This window comes from Sciurus carolinensis, chromosome 13 (genome assembly GCF_902686445.1).
Source record: "Sciurus carolinensis chromosome 13, mSciCar1.2, whole genome shotgun sequence".
Classification (NCBI taxonomy): domain Eukaryota; kingdom Metazoa; phylum Chordata; class Mammalia; order Rodentia; family Sciuridae; genus Sciurus; species Sciurus carolinensis.
The window spans coordinates 20,850,294-20,864,446 of NC_062225.1; the positions used below are offsets into that span (position 1 = coordinate 20,850,294).

At 43.0% G+C, this 14,153-nt stretch overlaps 1 protein-coding gene and 1 non-coding gene across 4 annotated transcripts in view; both read left to right on the forward strand.

Annotated features, from left to right (window-relative positions):
• Positions 1-14,153, forward strand: part of Arhgap25 (Rho GTPase activating protein 25) — an 84,741-nt gene that overhangs the window by 22,880 nt on the left and 47,708 nt on the right. For 2 of the 3 annotated variants that reach the window (XM_047523198.1, XM_047523197.1), the window contains exon 2: positions 13,597-13,796. In XM_047523198.1, the coding sequence (XP_047379154.1) occupies positions 13,597-13,796 (200 nt within the window). Of the gene's footprint in view, positions 1-5,866; positions 5,993-13,596; positions 13,797-14,153 lie in introns of those variants that run through there. The other variant, XM_047523199.1, reaches the window with a different exon arrangement.
• Trnap-ugg (transfer RNA proline (anticodon UGG)) lies at positions 9,584-9,657 on the forward strand. The gene has a single exon. It is a non-coding gene; the product is annotated as a tRNA-Pro (tRNA).

Below are 14,153 nucleotides of genomic sequence, written 5' to 3' on the forward strand. Positions count from 1 at the left end.
CATGTATAACTAAAACGAACAGAAATTTTTAAAATACAAGATTCCATATAGTAAGATCAACAAAATCAATCTAAATGAGCTATGAAAAAATAAAGACTTGATTTATTAAAAATCAGAAATGAAATTGGGGATATTATTACCTATCCTTCAGATACAAAAAGGATTATAAGATATTATTGTGAACAACCATATGCTTATAAGTTTGATAACCTAAATTAAATGCAAAAATTCTTAGAAACACAACCCTGTAAAGTTTAACCCAAGAATAAATAGAAGATCTGAATATTCCTATAAGTAGTAAGTTGATTCAATCAGTTATCAAAAGTCCCCTGACATAGAAAATACCTAATGGTTTCATCAGTGAATTCTACCAAACATGTAAAGAATAACAATCCTTTGCCTTTTCCAAAAAATTTTAGAGGAGGGAAAACTACCTAACTCATTCAAGGCCAGCTTTGCCCTGATAGCCAAAGCCAATAAAAAACTCTACGAGAAATCAACAGACCAATATCCCTTATAACACTGATAGAAAAATTCTCAACAAAACAGCAAACTGAACTCAACAGCACATCAAAAGATTCTACACCACGACAAAATGGGATTTATTTCTGGAATTCCAGAACAATTCAACATTAAAAAAATCAATCAATATGAATGAAAAAAAAAATCCATGATCATTTCCATTGATGTAGAAAAAGCGTGAAATTCAACATCCTTTCATGAAGAAAATGCTGAACAAACTAGAAATGGAAGGAAAATATCTCAGTATAGAAAAATCTGTATATAAGAAATTCACAAAGGCCAGGCATAATAGCACACACCTATAATCTCAGTGGCTTGGGAGGCTGATGCAGGAGGATCACAAGTTTGAGGCCAGCCTCAGCAACTTACCAAGACCCCAAGCAACTTATCGAGACCCTGTCTGAAAATATAAAAGGCTGGGGATGTGGTTCCATGGGGTTGTGGTTCCCCTGGGTTCAACCCATGGTCAAAAAAAAAAAAAAAAAGAAAAGAAAAAAATCACAGTGAGCATCCTATCCAATGGAGAAAGACTGACAGCTTTTACTCTTCTGCTCAGATCAGGAACAAGATGAGCATGCTCACTTTTGCTACTTAAAATCAACATACTACCGAAGGTCCTAGTCAGAGAAGTTGGCAAGAATGAAGAAGTAGAAGACATCCAAATTGGAAAGGAAGAAGTACAATTATCTTGTTCAGAGATAATATGATTATAAATGTAGCAAACTTAAAGATTCCACCAAAAACTGTTAGAACCAATTAACAAATCCAGCAGGCTACAGTCAACACTCAAAAATCATTTGTATTTCTATACACTAAGGGTACACAAGCCAAAAAAGAAATGAAGAAAACAATTCCATTTACAATAGCATCACAAAGAATAAAATGTTTAGGAATTATCCAAGGAAGTGAAAGACTTATGCCATAAAAACTACAGAACATTTATGAAGGAAACTAAAGAAGAAATATATAGATGAGAACAAATAGACGTAAGGTGTGTTAAGTTGACTTTCTATCGCCGTCACCAAGATACCTGACAAGAGCAACTTACAAGGAGGAAAAGTTTATTTTGTCTCACAATTTCTGAGATAGTCCATAGTTAGCGGACTCCATTGTGTCCAAAGATTCTACCTATGGAATAGACAGGCAACCCACCGAATGGAAGAAAATACCTGCAAAGCACACAGAACTTCTAAAACTATACCCCCCCCCCCAATTCAAAACTGAACACAGGACATGAGTAGACATTTCTTTGAAAACAACATAGAAATGGCCAACAGAGACATCACTAATCATTAAGGAAATGCAAGTCAAAACCACATGAGATAGCACCTTATGCTCATTAGGATGACCAATATTAACAACAACAACAACAAAAATGAAGCAGAAAACAAGTGTTGAGAGGATGTGGAGAAATTGTAATCCCTGTGTCCTGTCAGAGGGAATGTGAAACAGTACAACTGTTTTGGATGACAGTGGGGAGATTGCTTGAAAAATTAAAAATATCCATTCATCTGTTGAAAGGCATCTAGGTTGGTTCCACAATCTAGCTATTGTGAATTAAGCTGCTATAAACAATGATGTAGCTGCGTTACTGTAGTATGCTGATTTTAAGTCCTTTGGTTATAAACCGAGGAACGTACAACCATAGAAACGAAATGATGCACCTCTTTTGTGTAAAATGAATCAAAATGCAGTCTGTAAAAATTTAAAAAATAAATAATTTTAAAAAATCAAAAATCAAAGTGCCATATCATCCAGCAATTCCACTTTCTGTTTTACTTTCAAAAGAATTTAAAGCCGCTGGGGTTGGTGGCATGTGCCTGTAATCCCACTGACCGATGAAGCAGAGGCAGGAGGATTGCAATTTTGAGGCTAGCCTGGGTAACTTAGTGAGACTGTCTCATAGGAAAACTTAAAAGAAAAACGGGCTGGAGATGTAGCTCTGAGGTAAAATTCCCCTGGGCTCCATCCCCAGTACTCACCCTACCCCGCCTCACACACAAGAATTGAAAGCAGAGTTTCACAAAGGTGTACATGTACTTCATTCATAGATGCATTATTCATAATAGTTAAAGTGTAAAAACGATCCCTTGACAAATGAGTGGTTTAACAAAGTGTGGTATAAATACAATGAAAGATTTATTCAGTCTTAAGAAGGAAGAAAATTCTACAATATGCTACATCATGGATGAACCTGGAGGGCATGATGCTGAGTGAAATGAAGCAATCATGAAAAAATAAATATTGTATGGTTCCACTTATCTAAGTTACCTAGGGTAGATAAATTCAGACAGAAAGTCCAGTGGTGGTTAACGGGGGCTGAGGAAGGGGAAATAGGAAGTTACTATCTAATAGATACAGAATTTCAGTTTTGCAAGATAAAAAGAGTTCTGGAGATAGAGGTGGTGATGGTTGTGAATATGCTTTTCACTTAAAAATGGTTGAATTTTATTATATTTTAACAGAATAAAAAATAATTGGAAAAATAACCCAAATTTGAACATTACAAATTATTTTTCACCTTAAAAAGGTCTCATGATATTAGCTGGGCCCGTTTACATGTATTCAGAATTGAGAGTAAATCTAGGTTCCTGCTTCCTGAGTTTATACACCCATTCTTTCCTTCATCCAATGACTGTCAGCTCAAACAAACAAACAAACAAAAAGGCATAGTATACTTCTAGTTCTCCCGTGGGAACTGGGAAGGACTGGCCACCCTCAGAGACTTATCAGGGCAAAGGCCAGTTTATGAGTTCCAAGACATCCTGGGTCCAACAGAGGCACCACGGTTGCCTGCAGAAACATATGAAATAAGTCCAAATATTTTTGTAAGTACCTTGAGTGCTATAAGGGAAACCCCCCAAAGCATTTTTCAGATACCAGATAAAGTTTGACAGCTTTAAAGAGGAAACTGAGGGATGTCAGTGGCAGAATCAAAGGAAAAATTCTACATTCTGCAGCACTTCACTCCAGGGCCATGAAATATAGCCTGAAATTGGTAGAAATGCTGGCAAATAGCATAATTCTATGAAGAAATGGAATATCATTAATTTCTCACAAGTTAGTTGCTCTAAGCAAGACTTTTTAATTTTTTTCTATTCCATTATGTTGCATGAATTTTAGAATAACTTCTTCCATCAGTCTTTTCAACAGATATGCAAAATGTCACAACAGTGGAAATTTTCCCACACACCACAATTCTCAACTATATAACACCATAGAAACATCAGAAATTTCCTGCTGTGTCATTTTCTGTTTCTTTGAAAAGTCTCAACCATACTTCATATCTTGTTTCCTTCCACAGTTAGAACCAAGCAAATACTTCACCTGCTTCCCAGGAATTTAGAATTCTTTCAATTTTTCAGTAGTTGAATTTTCATAGAGTACCCTTTCAATTCTCTCCTACTGTTCCTCATAAAACCTAAAAATGTATCTTTAATTCTTGTTAATTAAATTTTAATGTAGACTCATGTTGAATTTGTCAAAAGCAAGATCATAATTTTTTGAGAATATATGGGTGTTTTAACTGTCAATGGGATAAACCATTTATTAGTTTTCTTAGTATTGAAATATTCTTACATTCCTGGAATATTCTGCACACAGGAGAGGCGAATAACAACAACAATCTCCAATTTTGTGGAGTTTTTGGTTTATTTAACTTTATAAAATGCCTTGGGAATTAGTTCTTTTTTTTCTTACACAGAGACTACTTTGCTCTCGCTGTTTCCATTGTGACTTTTTTGTGTATACAGCACCTATCCTCCCAGCCCCACTACACACACACACACACACACACACACACACGCACACACGCACACACATGCTATCATTTTAGCTTTCATTTCATTAATTTCAGATTTCCCCTTATTATTACCAAGATAGTCTTTTGATCATTTCAATGTCAATTTGGAAATGGGAGTTGTCACCAAGAGGTCAGGTCCCCTAGAATTCCAGGTGATCATTCCCTCCAGGGCTCCTTCAGAGTTCACCCATTGTTCCCTTGGGGCTTCTTCACTTCCCCTTCTCCACCACCATCGGGTGTTTGAAAGTTGACTTTATGGGCCCTGGAGCCTCTCTGTTCCTTTCGTTCATTAACTGGTAAAATGACAGAGCAAGGGAAGTGGAGGCGGGTGTCTGACTGGGAGGGAATGTCCAGCATGTGGTGTAACATCTGGATAGTATCACTGGCTGTGCAGGAAGAAAAACCAACAGGTTTGGAAATGCAGGCCTGGGAAAAGGTTGAAGTTGAAGTTCAGAGCAATCGCTGATGGGTGAAAAAAATAAGTCTCATAGAATCTTGGAAAAAGATTTTTTTTTTTTATTGTGCAAATGCTTGAAACATCAGCCTAGAGAGTAAGTATAATGGACTCCCATGTATACTCATCACTGAAATTAAACAGTTACTGAGATTTCTTTATATCTGCATCTGTCCCTTTCTTTTCTTTGCTGAGGTCTCTTATAGCAAATCCCAAATTCAATGTAATTTTCCCCCTTATGCTCAAGCATGCATCTTTTAAAATATGAATATTTTATTTCCTAACTACATTGCCCTGATCATGCTTAACAAAACTAATCCATATTTCGTTGATATCATCTACCTCCTATCCATAAAAATATTGCCTCAATGTGTAATGGGAGCTTTTTTATCAGGTTGTATCCCAGTCCAATCAACTGCAAGCATTGTTCATTCTTCACACTTTCAGGAGAGTTAAAGGCTAAAATCAGGATTCCCAAAGACCAGGGAAGCCTCAGGAACTGACTGGAGCCCCATCTTAGGAAGGGCAAAGTCTCTCAGCCTCCCGAGGCCCAGACTTGATTGTCACCAGTCAAGGAACATCGTTTCCTTGACAGGATCCTTGTCGTGAAATGCGGGGTTCTCATGTGTGCTTATGAAACACAAATACTTCAAACATCCTAATACGCTATTTATTTATGAATGCTAATGACCAATGAAGCAGAACGCCTTACCTAAAATGAGTGACTAGCTTTGACAATGGAGAGATCAATGCTGCTCTCAATGACCTTAATTTGACACATCACCCAACAGAGCTTATGGGGCTAATCACTCCACAGTCCTACATGATGGGAATTGTTCTTCCTTGCATTCACCCCTGGGAAAGTAGGTAGCTTCCCTATATGCAGTTAACCAGTCACATTACAAAACTCAGGCTAAATTTACCAGCAGATTGCCAAATCTCCACTTTGCTTTGTGCTGAGGAAGAGGCAGCTCCGGGGCAGTGTTTAGTAGGAAGCGTTCACAATTCTGAGAGCTTCTTGTTATTATACTGGCTTCCTGTTATGCAGCGATGGGCGGAGAGAGCAGAGAGCCGAGAAGGTGTTGCAACTGATGGAGACACACACAGACCCAGAAGAGGTAGCTGCACTCTCAATTCCTGGCTACTCAGGCCTGCATTCAGGGAACGACTTTTAGCTATGACCATCAGTTGAGTTGCATACATTTTTCTCAAGGGTAAGTGTCCTGGAAAGGCCCCTGCGGTTTAATTTCAGAGTACACAGGGAGAGCTTGCATGCTGTCATCAGTTTTACATCTTGTCACCTTCTGGAAGGGGTAAAGTTTTCATGCCAATGTTAAAGATGAAATTTAGAATTAAAATAAGCCCAGAGAATGACAGGATAAGTTTGACCAAAAGTCCAAATGACAGGTCTTAATTTGGAAAGATTTCAAAAAAATCCCTCCACTCCCGCCCTCAATGGTGAGTGTTTTTAAAAGGAGGGCAGTTTGCTTTGGTGACAGAAAAGCAATTAAGAAATTGAGCCTTGAAGCTCTATAGTCGAATGTCCTAATTTTCTTTTGGTGGAAAATGAGGTCCTTCATTCTAAATTCGATCGGAAGCCAATCACAGCTGGGGGTGGGGGCAATGCACGTATGCACCATGCAGAGTAGGCAAGGGCGGGTGGGCCTAGTTTTATCATTTTAGGAGCCAGTGGTGACAGCACTGCAGCCTCAGAGGCTCCGCAGTGGCTCCTGCCTCCGCCCGAGCACTGGGTCTGAGTGCTGGACCCACACCTTGGTCACACTGAGCTTTGATCTGAATCTTTGTCTCTTCAGATGAGCTCCTGCAGAGCGCTGGTAGGACTGGGAGGATTACCTCATACGTCCACTTTCCTGTTGGGTTTTGGCACAGCTCTGGTGGTGGGCTTGAGGTTTCAGTACCATTTCTCTGTCAGTGTTTTTTCAAGGTTTGCTGAGCCCTGCAGAGGATATGTTGGGTGGAAATAGTTGCACAAAATTGTTGATGCATGATGTTGAGGCGAAATGGGTGGAGGCGGAGGCAGGTGCGCTAGGGTTTGAATGTGTCCCCCCTCCAAGTTCACGTGTTGGAAATTTAGTCTCCAATGCAATGGTGTGGAGGTGGGGCCTAACAAGAGGAGATGAGATCATGAGTGCTGGGCCCTTGCAAGTGGAGTAATGTCATTGTTTCAGGAGTGCGTATGTTCTCATGAGAGAGGGTTGTTATAAAAGTGGGTTTGACCCATCTTGCTCCCCTCCTCATCTCTCCTGCCTTCTCACCGAGATAATGCAGCACACGGGTCCTCTCTAGATGCTGGCACCATGCCCTTGAACTTCCCAGCCTCTAGAATTGTGACCAAACCAACCTCTGTTCTGTAGAAATTGCTCAGCCTCAAGTATTCTGTTACAGCAGCAGAAACTGACTGAGACAGGTGCCTTGCGTGGTAGACTAGGAATTGTGACTGTTTTCCTGCCCAGAGAAAGGGTAGGGTTGTCTCTTCTGTCTCCATCTCTTATTCTCTAACCACTTTGATTTGTAAGGTGGACCCCTCTCTTTACCACTAGAATATATGCTCCTTTCTGGGATACGTCGGGATATTGGGCTTTGAAATCAGGTTTCTATCTGTGTAACTGAAACAAATCATTTCTCCTCTTCCAGTCTCAGTTCCTTGTCTTTAAAATAGAGGTGTCAATGCAGTATATACCATAAAGAGTTAGTTAGAGCATTAAATGAAACTAAACATATAACATGCTTGCTCTGTGGCTAGTATATTTAAGTACTCAATCAATAAAAAACTATTGGTGTTTTTGATTACTAGATTAGGGATTATATTTTCTATCAGCCACTCTGTTTGAATGGGCACAAGTGAACATATCTACAAGTCCCAAGATTAGGTAAATTTTCCAATATCTGTTACAAATATCAAAAGCCTTGAGTGTGGCTCTCAATTTGTTCTAAGATGTTTATTTCATCCACTGAACAAATAATTACCAAGATCTTTTAGTTATCCAGATGCTTCTTTAAGATACGGAGAGATCTTTTACAAACCCTGAGAAAAATGACAACCTTCTCTCTTGCCTCTAGCTTTGTCTCCATAGGCTGAAGTGATAAATGCTCCCCTTAGCTGGTTTCCTCTGTGTTAGCCTCTTCTTTGATTTCTGAACATCTATCATTGTTGCTCTTCTGACCTGAGATTTTCATGTCACTCACATTTCCTGGTTTTCACTTGTATCTTTTCCAAACACTATATTTTTTAATCCGGAAGCCTCACCTGTCAAAACCAGAACTCTGGGGACACTGGAAGCTCTCAGTCCACCCTTGAACTACTCCGTGTCGACATCCAGCTTCACTTGTCTGTTCAAAACAGTCTTGTTCTCTGACTTCTTTCCTTGCTTCCAATTATGACTCTCCCAGCTCTGGGAACTCTTTAGGGCAGAGTTGTGTCTAGCTGAACTTATATCCCCAAAACCGGACACTGTCCCCAAGGCATACCAAATGCTTAGCCATTGTAGCCATTGTGGGTTGAATGAATGATTAGGAAGACTAGCTAACCTGAGCCACTCAAAGATCTTTGCCTCTTGCTCCTTGCTCCACCAAGGCCCAAGGCCTGTCCATCTGCCTCCATGCTGCTTCTTACATTCTTTTATTTCCCTTAGCATCATCCTAATTCAGGCCCTTCCAATTCATACTTGGAGTATCATGCAATGTCTTTCTTTATCCAGGTCTCTCCATTTTTTATCCCTTCATCTCTTCCTTTCTTCCTCTCATTTCATAAAAGATCAAGTGCATACTGTAACAATAATGTTAAAATAATTATAGCATCTATTTAATACCCCATGTTTTGGGACCTATCCACTTATTATTAAAATTGTTATGGATTAATCACCCCACAAGGTGCATACGATCGTCACAATTTCATGGAGGAGGAAACGCTCTCAGTGATAGCCTGTGACTTGAACACAGATGCAGAAGCCTGTGCACTTCTGCTATTTTATCCGTCTTCTCTTCACCAGGTGCTATGTTAGGTACCAGGATATAGGGATGAGCAAGGCCAAAGCATCAAGGCAGCATACTTGTCTTCTTAGATCACAAGTGGAGAGGGAAGACGGAAAGAAAAAAAGTACTAAGTTTGGTGATAAATGTCGCGATGCACAGATGTCCCCAATGGAGGGGGAACAGAGCCGGGGATTGGCCAAATTTGGCTGGGCTGGGGAGGCTTCTCACCGAGCTGTGGCCTGAAGCAAGTCTTAAAGGGTGGCTGAGAGTTTCAAGGGGAGGAGCACATTGCCTTGGGTAAAGCAGGATGGGTTTTCAGGAAGAGCAGGACATGTGGTGGGGAAAGCCGTAAGAATTCAGATTCCACATGGGGGCAGGGTTAGCCTTTGCTTTCAGGAGGTAGGTAGGTGCTGGGGGTCCTCAGAGGCTTTAGGCAGAAGGAAAACATGAGATTTTTGTGTGAGGAGGACCATGTCTGTGCTGCCTGGAGGAAGGGGGAGGTTTCCAGCGTGGTTGGTTGGCTGGAAGGATGTCCCTCTCGGCAGAATACAGAGACCAGTGAAGGAAGGCAGGTCGGCATGTACTTGTTGGTGCAGGACAGGGGAATGGTAGAAGGTCAGAGCGGGGTTAGAGGTAAGCCTGGACGACAATGTGGTAAGCTTGAGAGTCTCACCAGGTACACACAGACATACAGACAGTTGGATAGATGGGGTCTGCAGCTCAGGGACATCTCTGGGATGAAACCATGCAAACTGTACTCTATTTCCTTCTGGCACCTTCCCTCATCTTCAGATTAAAACTCAACATGGGACTGGGGGTATAGCTCAGTTGGTAGAGTGCTTGCCTTGGAAGCACAAGGCCCTGGGTTCAATCCCCAGCACCGCAAAAAAAAAAAAAAAAAAACCCTCAACATAAATAGTCCAATTACATAACTCAACTCTGGTCCTCCTTTGTCAGCAATGTGAGATGACCCCTATTACTTCTCAGATCAAGGTTGAAATCTCACTGTGCCACCTAAAGTTGCTTCTCTGGGCCCTCCAGTCTGATTTCTCCTTTCATCCCATGCTTTGTAATGATAGCACTCAGATTCCAGGAAGTGAGTGCTAACTAACAGAATCAGATTCAAAATTTTTCTCTATCTCTGATGTCCATTCCTGTAGCCATGTGTTCCACTTGCGATGTGGTTGATGTGACTGATGGAATAAATTTTAGTCTAATTTATTTTAATTCATTTAAATGTACACAGTCACTCAGAGTGGCTAATGTATTGGGCAGCGCACAGCTAATTAGGAGCCTGTTATTTCTCTATTATAGTAAGGGTGGGTTTCTAGTCTCATGGAGACACCCACTAGATCCAGACTATTCTATAAGTCTTAAACAACTGCCTTCTCACCTGGGTCCACGGCAGGACTTCTGTAGCCCACACCTGGTTGGGACTTCCTTCCCCCGGGGCCTAGAACACACACAATGTGTACAATGACTGACTTGCAAGCAAAGCTTACCATGGTTATTATTATCATTATGAGAAACAGCTCCATTAATAGTAACAAATGTCTTTGTTTATTTCATCCAGGAACAAATCACACCCACGGAGAGGAGACACTGTTCAAAGAAACTAAGCAAAGAAACTTAGTCAAAACCAAGGCCCACTGGGCTTTCTTTTCTGATATTTGAAGCATCCCTTGATAGGCCTGGTTCGTGAGCAATGCTGAGGGTTAAATGTCAGATCATTCTGCACGTGGGACCCAAAGCTCCTCTGCTTACTCCCTGACTCACTGAGCACCTGACTGTCAACCCTCCTTGCCTCCGATATTTGGGCTTCATTCCAGCAGTGTGGAGGTCTGTAGGGAGCCATTATATCCCCTAACTTGTAGTGGGTGGCCCTGGGCCCATAGTCAAATCAGTTTTGGTGGGATGAGAACAAGCACTAAAACAAACAAACAAACAAATGAAAACTGGTGGAATGTGTGGCCAGTGGCATCATTTGCGAATACAAAAGAAGGTTAGTCAGGCCTTGGTGACACATAGGCTGACTGGTGATTTGCCTTCCTGTCTCAAGGCTATCAAATCCCCTTTTAGCCAGCTCGGAGAAAGCAAAGTCTCACGCCTCCTGCTGCCTTTACCAGGCCATTTTGCAACACACAGCTGCTCCTAGGGAAAGGGGTTTGCTTTGGTCATTGTTTTTGCCATTAAAAGGCATGAAAAATTTCCCAGAATTCAGCACAAAATGACATCCCTGCAACCGAGTTCTTTTGCGCCAAGTGAATTCTCTTCAATCCGTGGTGTCCAGATGGCTCCTGTTAATGCCCACCCCTACCTTTTCTGTGCTGCTGGAGACCTTCCACTTTTTCTGTCTCCCATAGTGATCCTAACAGAGTCTTTGGATTTCTCTGGTTGACCCAAGAAGCCTGAGTCCTTGTAGTCATTGTGTGGCACCTGCTGCTCTCCCCCTTTCCTGTGTGGTGTCCTTTTGGTGACCATACAAAGGCTCCTCATTGCACTACTGCAATAAGCCCCCACCCCCACCCCATGTCTAATATCACTTCAGGTGGATGATCACAAAAGTCACACTGGGAGGGGTTACACTGAGACTATTTAGGTGGAAGAGAATGCCCACATCTGACCGGCTGCCTTGCTCTTCCACTTTCTCCAAGTTTCATGTGTGAACCACGTTTTTCATTTCTGCCTGTCTGCCCTCCGTCTAGGGCAGATAAGCATCTTTGCAAGGTGACATACATGCCCTGACCTGGAGAGATACAGAGCTATACATAGCACAGCCTTCGAATTCCCTCCTCCCCATGGTACTCCTGCAGAAACCCTCCTGTGGTCCTTCTGGATCATTTGCACAGCCTTAGAGTAAGTGATCAGCTCCAGTGAAAGGCCTTGAGAACAGCAGATGGCTGAGGAACAAGACCGGAAAGAAAGTTCTCTGTTGGGGTGCCAGGAAACACTGATATAAAGCAAACCCTTTGCAAGAAGTTTGCCAAATTCTCATCAAAATATCTTTTTTTTTTTTTTTTTTTTTTTTTTTTTTTTTTACTATTGAGTATACATACCCTCTTGTGATGATGTTTAGCGGGAGGCTGAGTGAAGTATATCTTGAGACCTCTCCAGGTCCCTGGTGGGAAGTAAGGAGTGACTGCAAGCTGAAATCCAGGTGTAAGGGTACGTTACAGGAACACGGACCCCTTTCCTTGTGAGAGTCAAGAGACTGCAGTTAGGACAGAGTTCTTTTCAGACAGCACTACAGCACTGAGGGGTGGGACATTAAATAAGATGATGACTCTGGATACAATTGGAGTTAATGGAATAAAGATTGTCATTCTGTATAAAATTCTAGTATTTGAAAGTATGCCATAAACATGAATGAAAGTTGAGAACCATAGGCCTGGAAGGAGATGGAAATAAAAGAATCAAAAGCAATGGGGAGAAGTTGGCAATTAAATGCACTGAAGGTAGGAATGAAGAGAGGAAGTTCAGCGATAGAGCAACATTTTGAAGAAAGAAGTTGAGGAAACTCTCCAAGATGATCTCCATCTTTGTAGTAGGATGTAAAACCACATTTTGACAAAACAGGAGTGACATATGTCTACCTTTGTCCAGGCATGGTGCCAAATGGTTCGTTTGTTTAATCTCCACCAATATTCCATATCATAGGAACTATGAGGAAAATGAGGTCAGAGAAGTTGTATAATCACAGTCAAAGATCCAGGAAAGGAAAAACTGGTCTCTACTCAGGTAAAATGGGGGTGAGAGTGAACCTAATGGCTTGGTTCAGCTATGCAGTGAACCGTCCAGGGACCAACAATATCTGATACAGGGATTGTAAGATGGAGACTTCCTCCAGCAACCCTTGCCACAAAGAAAGCAATGCAGCTACTTGGTATTAGCAAGTGTGGAGAATCAGCACAGAGTCAAGGAGCCCTGTAGATCTAACATGGGTTTAGAGTCATTGTTAAACAGACCGGGAAAGAAGGAAGGTGGGCATCGGAAGGCAATGTTGAACGGGGACCAGGGTGATTGATTGGTGTAGGCAAAAGAAAGAGAGAGTTGCCCTGGGTGATAGTCAGCCTGGAGACAAGAGATGGAGGCATAGGCTGGGACCCAGCTGAATGAGCATGGAGAACTCCGGAGGGAAGGCAAATGCCAGTTGTACCATGCAGTGAGCGCAGGGGTCCGCCTTCACCTCCTCCTCGGTTTTATTGGCAGGGACAATCGGTCTGGAATGGTAATAGGAAGGCACTACCCAAGGCCTGGGGTTCAGCATAAGGTGCTGTAAACCCTCTCCCTGGGCCGGGGACGGAAGGGTCCTGCACGACACCGGAAGGAAAATCAAGGAGGTGGCCACTGGGCAGTGAGGTCAGAGCGAACACCCCAGCTCCTCCACGGAACCGGCCCCTGTGGAAGAAAGCCCGGCGGCTTCCGGAGGCCTCTGCCGCTGCGTGGGCCTCGCCGTGACCCCTCAGAGCGAGGCAGTATTTTTTCTCCTCTCTCTTGTCAGATACTAACTCCCACGCAGGAAAAGGAAGCACCTTTTGTCAGATGCTGCGGCCACTTCCTCTTCAGAAGGCTCCAGCCAACCTTTCGCTTTGCAGAACGCGGGGGCCGGCAGCAGCTGCTGGCCGGCGTGCATGTCGCTGAGTCCGGCTGTGGTCAGCGGAGGTCCCTGGCTCCTCTCCCGGCCTCAGGGGACTTTCTCTGCTCCAGCCCCTGAGCTGCCCCCGCTCCTCAGCCCCCTCGGGGCTTCCTGTCTCGTCCACCCCCTCACCCTTTGCCCACTGGTTCATGTCCCTCGGTCAGTCTGCCTGTCTCTTCCTCTCTGTAGCTCGGTCCAGGAGCGTGATGACCGGCGAGCAGATGGCGGCCTTCCACCCGTCATCCACTCCCAACCCTCTGGAAAGGCCCATCAAGATGGGCTGGCTGAAGAAGCAGAGGTCCATCGTGAAAAACTGGCAGCAGAGGTACTTCGTGCTGAGGGCGCAGCAACTCTACTACTATAAGGACGAAGAGGACATGAAGCCGCAGGTACCATCTGGGTATTTGTCCCCATTGGTATGGCTCTCCATCTGCAGGCACAGAGGAGGCGGGCCAGGGGCCAAGGTAGACCGCACCTGAGCTCACGTGGGTCTTCTCTGTAGAGCTGCGCACATCCATCTGTGGGGAGGCTGCTTTTGCCTCCTTACTGTATTCCAGATACAGAACAGTAGCAAAGATGACAGATCCTCCCTAACAGGAGCACTGTGGAGCTTCCTAAATGCTTTGCTAAATCAAGGCTCCCACTGTGGTGGCAACGCTGAGTCAAGGGCTCAGAGAGTTCATCTGGGCTCAGGAAAATTGATTTGGGGGCTCTCTGATTTGTTCGTTTGATCAATATATATGGAT